Below are 14,053 nucleotides of genomic sequence, written 5' to 3'. Positions count from 1 at the left end.
CTGCTCTGTTTGCAATAAAGAAGCAAGTTTTGTTGTGATTTCATTGCTGCATTTTTGTTGCCTCTTGTCAATGTTGATAAAGTTTAGTGCCCCCCCCCCCCAAAAAAAAAGCCTGATTTATCTTCCTTAGGTTTTTGCTGCAGAAATGCAGCAAAACCGATACCTGTGTTTTTTTTCACTTGCCCATTGTTTTCTATAGGCGCAAATATGCTGAAAGAAGTGACATGCTGCAGTTTGTAAAAAAAAGCAGCTCTTTTCCAAATCTTTCGGGAACCAATGTGTGTGCATGAGATGCTTAAAATTTGCATAAAAAAGCTGCAAAAACCCATAGCCTCAGGCCTCGTTCCCAGAATGAGTTTTTGGTGAGTTTTTTTTTACGCTGTTTGTTTTAGAAAAAATGCAAGTAACCTCTTTTGCTAAATGGGTGCAGAAAAGGTACAGAAAATCTGCAACATCAAAAACTCACAAAATGCTCATTGTGGGGTCGTAGCCTTACTCGTTGCATCGGCGGTGCGCATTTTTCCTGTGATTGGGGCATAAACGTAAATCTCGGCTGCGGCGGGTGAAAATTGCTGATTATTTTCTGGGACAGCATTATACGTGAAGGAAACATTGCAGCAGCCTTCTGTACGTAAAGCCGCAAAAAGTCATGAAACCGCGGTTATGCTGCGTCTGTGGGTTTTCGCACACAATGCGAGCCCCAGCGAGGTTTTGTGACTGTATGGGGAAAGACGCAGCAGCAGCACAGGAGGGGTTTGCTCGCAGGCCTGGCCTCTATAGGAGGAGCTGTCTGGGAGCAGCTGAGTTCAGTTAAAGCCTTGGTCAATGCAGGATCACAAGGAGATGTGAGTGCGTCTTGGAGGATCTTCCATTGAAGGCTATGCTGCTCCTGCACACAGAGGTGGGGTGCAGGTCCGGCTTCTGCTGCTTATGCCCCCAATTAACCCATCTAATTGAGAACAAAGGGCACCGGTGGAGCTGGGACTCCGATTTGCCCGCACCGTCCCTTTGTATTGGAATATCAGGAGTTGGATACTAACCTAGCCTAACCCTACGGGCACCAGCACATGGACTGTGGCCACTAACCAGATCTTTCCGACCCGTATCCTACATCCCATCAAGTGCCGGTGATAATTTGGAAGCAATTTTTTATATTGAGCCTTGAAATATTGACTCTTCTTTTTGGATTTCGTGAAACCTGAACCCTGGATTATAGCGAATCTGCAGAACTCGTAGGAAAATGGATGAGTATTTCATGGAGGTAAGTGCGGGACACAACGTATGTTCTCCAGGCGGTGGGACGTCTGCAGTTTCCATAAAGTAGTCAATTGTCACCATTCACACTGCTTTTGTGGATTTAATGATCCAGGATTTGGGAGTTAATTCCTAAAAAATGTTCCAGTTTTGGGCATTTGTGTCCACGCACTGGAAAAATAAATAATTTGCAATCAGAAGAAATCGGAGGTGGTGGTAAATTTGCTTGGTGGTAGTTACGTGAAGTGGGTGGGTGTCCTGGGAGCGAGGTGATGGGGTACCACCACACCCATCATCCTGACAGGACACTGTAGAGGTCACGTCCACTAATTTGTGAGCTGCATTGCAGGACTCCGTTATCTACATCACTTATCGTCACCACTGAGGGTTACGGAATAAGTCATATTGAGAAAGTGTGAGCGTGACCAGCGTATCCTGCCTGCCCAACACTGCGCTTACACCACAACCTGGAGGTGTGCAATACTGATGGGGAAGATGCCCACAGAGGATCTAAAGGGGAACTCTGAGACTGTCAGACAGTAATTTTTTGTGGGCTACTGTAACAGTGTGATGTCACCAGGGGGCCAATAAGTCAGCCAAGTGAGGAGACCACATGGCCACTTTTATGGTATTTGACTCGCGTCATAAATTCAGTGACTTAGGATGTGACATATGATACAAAAGTGGTGGCAAATCAATGGGTCGTGATGGCACAACTGGTCATGCGATTTTGGCCCCAAATCTTGACCCTTGTGTCACTTAATTCTTTTCCATCTTGGAAAGTTTCCTTACATTAAATCAGCATTTCTACCTTTTTGTAGATCTCCATAAAATGTGTTTTGCACTATTTTTGTAACTTTAAACCTTGAGATGAGCAAAAAGTTTCACAGCCGCCACATCTGAAGAGCGGAGTCCTGCAAACCTCCTCCTACCTGCCGGCATCTCCGGTGCCTCTTCTGATTAGTTGGCATAACGTCGTCATTGAGGCACGCATGATGGTGCACCAGGCCTACTAATCGGGAGAGGTGCCAGGGATGCCGGCAGGTAGGAGGAGGTTGGTAGGGCTGGTGCCCATAGACCCCCCAACATGGCCACTGTCCTGCAAATCCTCTTACTCTTCTCTACTGCCTTTCTTTCATTCAACGTCCTGTGGGATGAAAATCATTTCACCCAACTGGAGAGCGAGGAGCCATGAAGTGGGGTTCTAGATCTTCAAGACGTGTCTGATCACTAGTGGCCCAATATCCGATAAGACCACCAGACTGTGTCATAGCACCAACCTCCGACTTCTGTAAGAAACGAGATCAAAGTGCTCAAATTCACCATTTTCAGCCATGGTGGTGACTTTAGCCTACTAATGAGACCTCTCGCGTGATCTGGTGACATCGCCTCCATCTTGGGGATGTCACTGCTCCCATTTCTGTTTTTTTTTGGCTCACAGGTGACACTTTATCATTATGTAATCCTGCATTTGTCACATTGAAGACCAGATGATCTACATGGGTTAAAATATTGACATCGGGAAGGGGCAGTCCCTTCCAGGAAAGGACTTTATTAGGTGGCACCATGGCCTACAAGGCATGAAGGTGAAACCGCCTTGGCACAAAGGATGAGCCTCCTCTTCTGCAGTGCAGTGATGGGGCTTCATCTCCAGTCCTCGCCGCCTGTGTTCGCCTGTCAGTAGAGAAGGCTTTGTTCTCTCGTCATGCCTGGTTGTCCTTCGTTGTTCCCCTGTCTATTGGTCTTTATTCCCTTTTTTTTTTTCTTTCTTTTTTTTACCTGGATGTTCGCTCCTGAACGTGGCCACTTTGGTCATTTTGCAGAGCTGCTGTCTGGCTGTGCAGAGAATTAATTAAATCTGGCTCCTCGCATGTCTCCGCCATTCATCTCCGGTCTAGATGAGCGATAACCGCTGTCATATTGTTCCCCGGCTAAAAGTTTAGGTTTTTGATTCATTTATTTCTTTAAACCTTGAAAAATAAACAAAGAAAAAACCCTGATATGGCTGGTGGAAATAATTACGTCGCTATCTATGGTCCGGAGAAATCTCGCGCTGATTAATAGTTTTATGTGTTAGGTTTTCATTTAGATGACGGGTGAACCTGAGATGATAATGAAAATGATGTAATGTGTGAGCCTGTAGGCAGCAGGCACTTTGTGTGCCGCCATATGGTGCCACTATACAACACCACATGGAGATGTTCTCACTTAGATGCTATAAAACATGCCTTTTTTTTTTTTACGTTTGATTCTGTATGGAGATACAGTATGGTCCGATTATAATTTTTTTTTTTTTTTATGGCTGCCATGTTGAAGACATTAATATAGATGACCTATCTGTCTGCTTTATAGTGTCTGATTCCTGGAAACACTTCCAAGCACTTGATTTGAATTGAGAGAACTTGCACTACCGTTCACGGCCACTAAGCCATGTATGGCGCTTTGAGCCATGACCCCCTTCAATCAACTGATTGGTTAGGATATTGGAAACTGCCCCCCCCCTGCTGACAATGTGGTATTGATGGCCCACACTAGGGATAGGTCATCAATATTAACATTTTGCAAAACCCCTTTAAAGCTATTTGCAGCTTTAAAGAAGGGGAAGACATGGACATCATCTGAAAAGGGCCAATGTCCTTGACTAGCTCACTGACTGTGGCCCACTTGCCTCCTCTGTCCCTTTTCTTCTATAATACAGACAAGTACATTCCTATAGAAACAGTCTGATTTTTTTTTTTTTTTGTATTATCTACCATTAACCCAATCTCCAATTCACATCAATAGGAAAGGTGCACAAACTTTTTTGGGATAACAAATTTTTTTTTTTAGGCAGCCTGACCCTTGGGAGTTGTCCAGCCCTTATTTTTATCACATCCTCAAAAGTTATGGCATGATCTGTAAGCATTTTAGTTCCTGGAGTGTATTCCTCCTAACTACCATAGGGGTCACTGTTTGAAGTCTATTATCATACGGCAGGACGTGGGCCAGCTCATATACTGCCTGGGAGAGTGCAGTATCCCACAGGAATTGGGGGTCACTGACCGCAGTGTCAAAGCCTCTTCTGCTGTACAAATAGTGTCGTCAATGTATCGTTCATCTGCGGCTTTGGAATATCAAAAATTCTTATGGTGAGATGATTGTATAATTAAAATATATCTATATCCCAAGGCCCTGGAGATATTGAGAGGCACAATTTCATGCAGGGTTTGATTAGAAGGACCATTCAGGATTTTTTTCGAAGTTTTAAGTCCCCAAAAAAGTCCTTTTTTTTTTTTCTTAGCAAGATCTGTCAGTTCTGGTTATTTGATGGAGCACATTAGATTTAGACTGTTGCCTGATCCCGGGTCTGGCACCAGGGACGTAACTAAAGGGGAGCGTAGAGGTTGAAGTTGCACCTGGGCACTGAAGCCCTATTGGGCACCCTGGCCCTCGGCCCCTATTGCTCTAGATGACATCCTATCTGGATTAGCGGGCGTTATAAAGTTTGATATCAGGAACCAGACTCTTTGCCTTGGGTGGGGGGGGAGGTCGCACTGGCACTTGTAAGTTTGCCAATTAACCTGGCAGTGAGAAGTCGGATGAATTACTCCAGGCGCTCACAGGGATAATACAGTATCGTTTCATAAGAAGTTTATAGTCCCCGATTTAGCAAGTAATAATGACACAGATCTGGTCAGAAGAGAAGCAAATTCCATCCCCCGGGGCAATGAAGGGATTACAGTGAGCCGTGTGGATTGCATGTATTATTACGGCGGCCATTCCTTCTGCTATTTCAGTCCCGGCTGATATTTCTGGGAGTCATTAGGTAATGCCGCTCGTGGATTCGCTGCCAATTATACCAACCTGGTCTGGAGCAAATATGCTGCCGCGTTCCTGGGGCGACCAGCTGCCACCTCCAAAAAACCTGCCGGTCCCGACTCGTCTCCTCCAGAGCCTCCAATTATCTCTCGTGGGTGACATAGGGTTAAATTCACTAACATTGGAAGCGGCGTACAGGAGAAGTGAAGCGGATTTTAGCTTTTTTTTTTTTCCACGTGTTGGTAAAGATTTCCGCACAGTAATTCTCCTGTGGTGCGGATTTTTATGCCAATTGTGGATTTTCTTAGAATTTTTCCTATTTGCTTTGGCGGTGGAGTTGATAATGCGATAAAATCTAAGATATTACGGATTGTGCTGGAGATCTGAAAAAAAAATAAATCTGGAATTCAAAATCATTGATGTTTAGCATAATCCACAGCATTAAATTGGCACAATCTGGTGCGATTTTTGACCACTACGCATGGGCGCTGTCATAGACCGGCGTGTGCCACTGCCACATCACAGGCAGAGGTAACGCAGGTGATGGGGGCACGCTAGGTACCGTGACGGGTAAGGTGCAAAAAATTCCAGCTGGTTCCAACTTTTTGTGACTTCATTATCTCTGTTTCGGTTCTCTGTGGATCACAATGAGACTCTGAACACCTTGAGGACTTACACTAAGGCTACGTTCACACGATCCGTTTTTCACTGCGGATTTTTCCGTTCCTTTTTCGGGGAAATCCGCAGTGGAAAACGGCGGTGCTTCTCTCGGCGGATTTGTGTCCTTTTTCTTCTGCGGATTCCACTGCGGGTTTCCAACTGCAGTTTCCTATTGGTGCTGTTGGAAACCCGCAGCGGAATCCGCTGAAAGAATTGACATGGTACTTCTTTTTTCCGTTGGCAAATCCGCGTGGATTTTCCAGCGAAAAAAAGGATCGTCGGCACAGCGGGTTTTGTTTTCCATAGGGTAACATTGTACTGTACCCTGCATGGAAAACGGCTGCGGATCCGTAGCTGCAATTCCGCTACGGATCCGCAGCAAAAAACGGATCGTGTGAACGTAGCCTAAGGCCTCAATGAGGCTAAAATACTAATGCAGCCATAATACAGACGCTAAGGATATATTACAGCGGGCACAGCATCAACGAGACTGGTGACCTGTATAACATGGAGTCCAGTTCTGTTCCTATGTCATTGTATTAAAAAGCCTTCTGAGCCTGCGGCTGGGATGCCGCCCCCTGCCGCTGGGATGCCGCCCCCTGCCCCTGCATCTGGGGTGCCGCCCACGGCCCCTGCGGCTGGGATGCCGGCCCACTGCATCTGGGATGCCGGCCCACTGCATCTGGGATGCCGGCCCACTGCATCTGGGATGCCGGCCCACTGCATCTGGGATGCCGGCCCACTGCATCTGGGATGCCGGCCCACTGCATCTGGGATGCCGGCCCACTGCATCTGGGATGCCGGCCCACTGCATCTGGGATGCCGGCCCACTGCATCTGGGATGCCGGCCCACTGCATCTGGGATGCCGGCCCACTGCATCTGGGATGCCGGCCCACTGCATCTGGGATGCCGGCCCACTGCATCTGGGATGCCGGCCTCTGCCCCTGCGGCTGGGATATCCCTCTATGGAAGAAATGCTTTGGCTCTAGGTATAAATAAATGCTGTGATAATGGACCCAGGCGTTTCAACCATTGTTGGACTTACAAAAGTAGGATGTGAGAAGCCCGGCAGTGCAGCGAGGGGCCAGTGACAGGAGATCTGCTTGTTATTTTGTGACATTTCCTAGCACAAAGAGCAGAAGTGAATCTGCTCTACAGACAACTGGAGCGCCCTACTAGGGTAGCGGGGTACTCGGTACCGAGGTCGGTCTTAAAGGGGATGTCACAGTGGCAGCGACCTGGTCCGTGGCCCTGGGCGTCCAATTAAAGGGAAAGGTCTTTAAGGGAATTTGTAATGTCTATGTTCGTGACGTCACCTGAGGTGTTCAGTCAGTAGGGACCGATGCTGCTTAAAGGGGTCCTCTGGGGTGATGATGTTGCAGCAAGACGGTAACGCATCCCAAAGGTGAAGCAGAGGTAGTAGTAGTAGTAGTCCTCAGTCCAGGGTACCAAGCACAGGGTAGCTGTGGTCCGGCCGGCTTGGAGGCAATAAGAGATCTCTTTACCAGGTGAGGTCCGTCAGGCTTTCCTGCTAGCGCCGTTTAGTTAATTAGGTTCCTGCTGCTTGAAGCTCAGTGCAAGTCCCCTCTCTCCTGTCCTAAGACAGATGTCTGTACGATAGGCAGTTTGAGCCTGTTTATAGGATCTCTTAGATGACCCGGCTCTCACGGTCACTGCTTCACCTCAGACTTGTTACAGGCATTTGACATATAGTGCTTTGCCCTCCGGTTCTGTCACACGTCCTGGAGAACAACACGACCTCAGGCTCCCGGTACCCGGCTTCTGCGCTCTGACTCTGAGGGTGTCCTTCTGCTGTTCCCCCTCCTGAGCCCTTGCCTTCTCTATGCTTCTTTCCTCTAAGCTCCTCAACAATTCAACTCTCCTTTTCTTTACAGGGGTAGCAGCTCCCTCGTGGCTGCTCAGCCCCCAGGTCTGCTCCAAACGTCCTTCAGCTAGTGGAGACCAACTGTCTCCCTCCACTGTCTCTCTGACTCCCTGAGACTGACTGGCTCCTCCTCCAGACCAGGATACATAAAGTGTAAGGGAGCTCCCCTGAATCCGGGTCATGAGCTCCCCCTCCTGGCCTAGATTCAGATTGTGTTGAATGTGAGTGCCTTACCTGATAGGATCCCCCTTGCCGCCAAGCGTGACATCACCCTCCCCGAAAGGAAGGCAACATCACTGCAGCAACCGGTTACCTGGGGGTGCTGCACAACCCCAATACTTAAAAAGCAACTAACCCTAATATCCCACATTCCCCTTGTATCACATTTAGATGCCCCTTGGAAGCTGGGATATAAGGAGCTGTTTGGAGGGCTGTTTGGTAGGGGTCCTCACACTGGAGGGCTGTTTGGTAGGGGTCCTCACACTGGAGGGCTGTTTGGTAGGGGTCCTCACACTGGAGGGCTGTTTGGTAGGGGTCCTCACACTGGAGGGCTGTTTGGTAGGGGTCCTCACACTGGAGGGCTGTTTGAGTTGTCCTGCTGCAAGTGAGACAAAAGGATTTTTTTTTCTTACATAAATTGCAGAAACAATCTAAGAAAATAATATGTAGCTTGGGACGGGTCATCAATATCAGATCGGATGCAGCTCCTGAGAACGGCCATTAATGTGGTGTCTTGGCTTCCCAGACACCACGGGACTAGCGTGTAGATTGGAGGTGCTGGATAACAGACCCCCACTGATCCGATCTTGATTACCCATTCTAAGGATAGGTCATCAATATAAGAGTCCTGGATAATGGACAATCCCTTTAAACCCTTCTCACGGTGTGATGTACCTGTGGGTGTATGGATCAGACTCTGCTTCACATCCACCTCTAGGGGCGCAGATTTTGGCGCTATTGTCAATCGCTGCTGTTCACCCCCTTAAATGCCATGGTCATTCTCCTACAGTGGGATTTAAGTGGCAGTGTCCCGATTTCAATGACAGCCGGGGATCTGGTGAAGGCTCCCATCACTTCCATGGAGGGATTCCAGTTAAGCCTGGCCACAGACAGAGATTCATAGGAAACCATTATTTTAGCTGTGTACTGAATTGTTGCGGTGTATAGAACAAGTGATTAGATAATCGCAGGTTCAAGTCTCTTAAGGTGATGACAAAATACAGTAAGAAGTAGAAAATCTGTTGCTGCACGAGTGCACGGCCTTCAAAAAACTCAATGAAAATGTTTATAACCCAAAAATAATATCAACAAAAACTACAGTTCGCCACTTTAAAAAAAACAAACCAACAACGAGCCCTCACACGGCTACATCGAATGCGAAATAAGACATGGGTCTGGCAACACAATCTGAGATTTCAGATCCGCAGCATGTCCTTTGCTCATGCAGGTTTTCCCCATAGACTTGCATTGTGGTACGTTTCCACGTTCAGGATCTTCTGCGGTTATGGCGCTGCAGAATGTCCGCACCTATTATGCAAATTAGCGGACACGCAATTTACGTTTTTTACACGTGGATTTTCTTCATTAATGCAACTCTATGGGGAAAATCTGCACACTTACTCGCAAGAGAAATTGACATGCCGCGGGTGTGAAAGACGTGCCGCATGTCGGGTGATCCGCAGGTACACAGACGCACAGGACATGGGATTTCCATAAATCCCATCCACTACGCTGTAACATCTGGCCGCCGCGTTCTTGACATCGCATAAAGAACGTACCCTAAAAACACCCCCTGCAGTCGATATTCCGCTTCATCAGTATATTGCAGTATTGGTTAATGATGTGACATTGTCTTCCCACCAGGCTTTACCTTTTCTCCATTGTACCAGACCTCCCTGGGAATATCCCCCACGTTTTCCCATCTCCGCTCCCCTCCCCCAGCTTCTCTCTTCCATTAGCAGATTCAAACTCATATTTTATTCATTCTGTGATTTGCAATGATGGAAGTCGCTGTGTTATGTCTGGTTCCTCCATCATGGCCTCTCCCCGCGTTCCACGTTATCGGGCCACGCACCACGCCGTACAGACCACCAGCTGATCGCTGTTTATCCAGAAATCCGTTATTGTGATTATTCGATAATTGCCCATTTCTTGTAGGCAAAATGTAAATCTGTCACCATTTTAGGTTGGACCACATTCCGATCTGGCCGGAGCTTTCCATCATATCTTGTAATATCTTCACTATTATTACAGATCTGCCTTGGAGGTCTGACTAGTTGGGCAGTGATACATTCCTGGCTGTGAGACCAGGCCTATAAGCTATTCAGGAGTCTTGGAAAGCTGGGTGATAACCGATTTAAAGAATCCTTCTCTGATCCAGTTCTTAAATTACCGTATATGTCTATTTGCACAGTGATGTATCCTGGTCTCCCATTGCTGTGCTTTGCTAGACAGATTACTCATTCAGGAGTCTTGGAAAGCTGAGTGACAAACCTGTAATGTTAATCATATTCGTTATAGATAACACCCAGCTTTCCCAAACTCTGTCACTGATATTAAAGCTGGCCTAGTTTGGCACTTATGCATTGTCGTCTCATGTTGCTAAAATGGATTAGACATTCAGGATTCTGGAAATCTGTCTGACAATCCTGGTAAAAATTAGTATTGCAGATTATAGATTGTACCCAGCTTTACCCAGTCCTAGGTAGCAGGTCTGTCTAGTTGGAATTGATGTATCTCTCTCTCCATTTCTTTGCAATGTTAGTCATTCAGGGATGTTGGAAAGTTGGGTGATCATCCTTGCTAAAGCAGTAATATATTAAGTTGTTGTTAGATTCCACCCAACTTTTTAAACTTTGCATGGGATGGTCCACCAAGTTGGTTATTCATTTACGTTAATCAGGAGGCTGGGAAAGTTTGGTGACAACCCTTGTTGAACCTGTAATACAGACCAAGTTGTCATTAGATTTCACCCAGCTTTTTAAACTCTGCATGAGGTGGTCCGCCTGGATAGTTGCATTAATCAGGAGACTGTAAAAGTTGGGTCACAGCTGCTCTAGAATATGTAATGTCAGTCATATTATTATTATTATTATTATTATTATTATTTATTTATATAGCACCATTAATTCCATGGTGCTGTACATATCTGTTCATTATAGATCCAGCTTTTTCAGATCCCTGATGAATCTACTGAATAATATAGGATAGGAGATGGGATTGTAATGGCTTTTGCCATACAGGTGTCTGGAAAAGCTGAATGGACTCATTTGGAAAGATGAATGATAATTGCTATAGGAGCTACTATTCAGCTTTCTCAGCCCCCCTCCCCCTCTTGGCTACTGATGAAGTAGTATTTTGTCCTAATCTCCCATCCATCTGGGACTACAATCACTTGCTTATTGAGCATCACCCAGCTTTCCTAAAAATATGGATCCAGACTGCTGCTCATGGGAATCTGGGATGCTCAGGCACTTAACCCATAATGCTGGTAATAACCCTTCATATGCTGAATGAAGTGTGCCAGGAATGCAGACATAGCAGGAGAGGCCATTGCTGAGTCAGTGGAAGGAAATGTAAGGGAGGGGGGCTATTACTAGGACATCAGTGGGGTCAGGACACAGGGGAGACACATGGACATGATCCATCAGTCCCTCCCTCTGTAAAGGAAGCTGTTCATGTTGAAAGGCAGAATTGTTGACATCCTGAATACTTTTATGTTGCAATGAGATCTGGTATTTCCAAACACTTCTATAAGTCACAGTCTGGAATGTATACATCCGGGGGCTGCCGTGTGAACTTGCGGGTCGGCATTTCTGCGCCAAAAAAAACAAAAAACTTTGCTTATTTACATTTTTTTTTTTTTTTTTTCCATTTTTCAAATTCATTTAAAGGATCTCAAAGTTCTGTTACGCCAATTGATTACAAAGAAGATGGGGACCCCCATTCATGTGGTTTTGAAGAGAGACCGCTTATACATTTAGTTTTGTACCCTACAGGTGGTGGTCTGCACCTGATAAGGGTGGCTAAAACGGGCAAACCTGACCTCAAAAGGCAGGTGAAGTGTGCACAATGGGGGCAGTGTTATTACTGCATGACCCCAGCGGTTGTGCCCATGCATGGGTTAGTATAGTCGCGTGGCAGGTGGGCACTACCAGATTTATAGCAACCAAAACGCCACGGTGTGTCACCATATGACATCCAGCACCCTCTGGAAAAAGCAGGTGGAGAGGGAGAACCAATGAGAATGGAAATATTCAGCCTTAAATTAAATCTGAAACCTCTTAACTTAGAACTGTGTAGTGCTGTTCCTCTATAAGGCTAAGTTCACACTATGCGTTTTGCTGCGTTTTTTTGTTTTTGCAAATTTTAAGCTGCGTTTTTACTACCAGCAAAGCCTATGAGATTTCAGAAATCTCATGCACACACATTGATTTTATTTTTATTTTTTGTCATCCCTGTTTTGTGCTGTGCATGGTTTTTTGGACATAGAGCATGTCACTTCTTTCTGTGCCGCATGGCCATGAGGGCCGTATTTACGGTCATGAAAAAAGATTAAGCCTGCTCGATCTTTTTCACAGAAAATCAATAGGGACGCAAAAACAACGGAAGCTTGTTTTTTGCGATGCGCCGTGACTTTTGTTTTTAAGGAACGCCATTTTTTATTTTTTTTATTTTTTCCAATACTATTTCCATAGTATTGGAAAACGGCGATCCTCAAGTTTTTTTGCAGTGCGTTGTTGCGTCAGACCATGAAAATTGCGGCGATACTGCCCACAATAACAGGCCGCAAAAAACACTATGTGTAAAAGAAGCCTTAGGTTTAGCTGTTCCCAGTCTAGACGATCCTCTTGGCTAAGCTGCCTGGACTCCAGACTGATAGATTCAACTGCGCTGACACATTGAAGCAAACTATTGGCACTGAAGAGTGATTTGTGCTCTTATCTAGACTATATCCAATATTAATACAACATTAGTTGTGAGAAGTAGAAGGTCCAGGCAGATTTTTCATTCTCTTTGATGTAAACAATGATTCAATTCACTGACAACAAGCAGAGATCTGAAAATAATGACGAATTGATGCCCAATATGTCAGAAATTTGCCGAACTTCCGATTATAGAGTGATTGCTCTTGTCACGCTTCAGTGTGGTATATTGAGGAGTAGATTTGAATGATGTTGGTCACATGATAATATGGCGGCTGATGAACGCCGCTGCATCTATCGCTCTTGAATAAAGAATCTTTCTCCACCATGACTAAAACGATTCTCACGGTTCAGTCAAGGAAGAAATTATTTACAAAAGAGACCAAACCGAAGTCCTCACCGTGTCCATAAAACGATTCATTGTCTGCGTCACACACAATACAGCAATGTGATGCCCTCGCCGTGAGGAAAATGTATCACCAGCTGAATGCCACCATTGTCCGCACAGCACGGTCACCCGACCAGAAGGGAAAGTTTCTTAGGGGAAAACAAACAAACAAACAAACAAATCCTTGTACTATCGTTTATATAGCGTTGTGTTAATAGGATGGCGGCCATATTGCTTAATTTAAAGGGGCACTGCTATTACTGTGTGGTTTAATGCAACATGGCGCTTCCTGTTATCAGTCGTTTCTAACCAGGAAAAGAATGGACGTAAGATAAACGGGATAATAATGAGTATGAAAAAGGGGGGAAAAAAGAGAAAATATATATCTATATCTCACTAAGGCCTTGTTTCCCATAGCAACCAATCACAGCACAGCTTTCATATTCAAAGAGCACTGTAAGACTTGAAAGCTGAGTGCTGATTGGTTGCTATGGGAAACGAGCACTCCGACCCGCAGCTTAGTTTGCTTTCCTGACTTCCCCAAATATGCGGCTCGTCTCGGGGAAGGTAGAAAGTCGCAAGTCGCTGCCACACAGCTCAGGAGGCCCCGTACAGATCAGATGGATGTTCGATCCTGCTGAAATTGGTCAGGTCCAGACCAGCCACAGACTTTAGAGATCTACAAACATGGCAGACACAGGGGACTGCAGTTCTCCTCCTCCTGCCCTCCCATGGCTGTCATTGCCAATTTGTAATTATGTTGTGGGGGGTCAATTGGCATTAGAAGTGGCACCTCCACCATTTGCAACGCCTATGATCCTTAATCAACTGTGATCAGAGCTGATCTGCCGGCAGCAGTTACTCTTGTGCTGGCTGTATAACACAGATGGTGCCACTGTAACACCCCAGGAAGACTGTTGCTACAGTTGTATTGCCTTCCTCATGGGGAGGGTAATGCCATGCCTGGAAGCGAGGAGGATCCCTTTAACAGGTAACATGTACATACAACACTGTTCTGACTCCAGGCCAGAAGGGGGAGTTCTGAACCCGGTTTCAGGGTAGCTTCCCTAGATATATTCTGGCTGGAGGAGGAGTTAGCTAGTCAGTCAAGAGGAGACCTGGAGCTGAGCAGACGGCTGGTT

At 46.0% G+C, this 14,053-nt stretch overlaps 1 protein-coding gene across 1 annotated transcript in view; it reads left to right on the top strand.

The window, feature by feature from the left end:
• The first annotated feature begins 838 nt into the window (after positions 1–838).
• LOC143784615 (unconventional myosin-X-like) overlaps positions 839–14,053 on the top strand; it is a 98,855-nt gene continuing 85,640 nt past the window's right edge. The window contains exon 1 of the mRNA XM_077273078.1: positions 839–1,261. Coding sequence (XP_077129193.1) covers positions 1,241–1,261 — 21 coding nt within the window. The 5' untranslated portion in view covers positions 839–1,240. The remainder of the gene's footprint in view (positions 1,262–14,053) is intronic.

Source organism: Ranitomeya variabilis, chromosome 7 (genome assembly GCF_051348905.1).
Source record: "Ranitomeya variabilis isolate aRanVar5 chromosome 7, aRanVar5.hap1, whole genome shotgun sequence".
NCBI lineage: Eukaryota > Metazoa > Chordata > Amphibia > Anura > Dendrobatidae > Ranitomeya > Ranitomeya variabilis.
The sequence above is the reverse complement of the archived record's forward strand: the minus strand, read 5'-3'. Positions and strand labels throughout refer to the sequence as shown.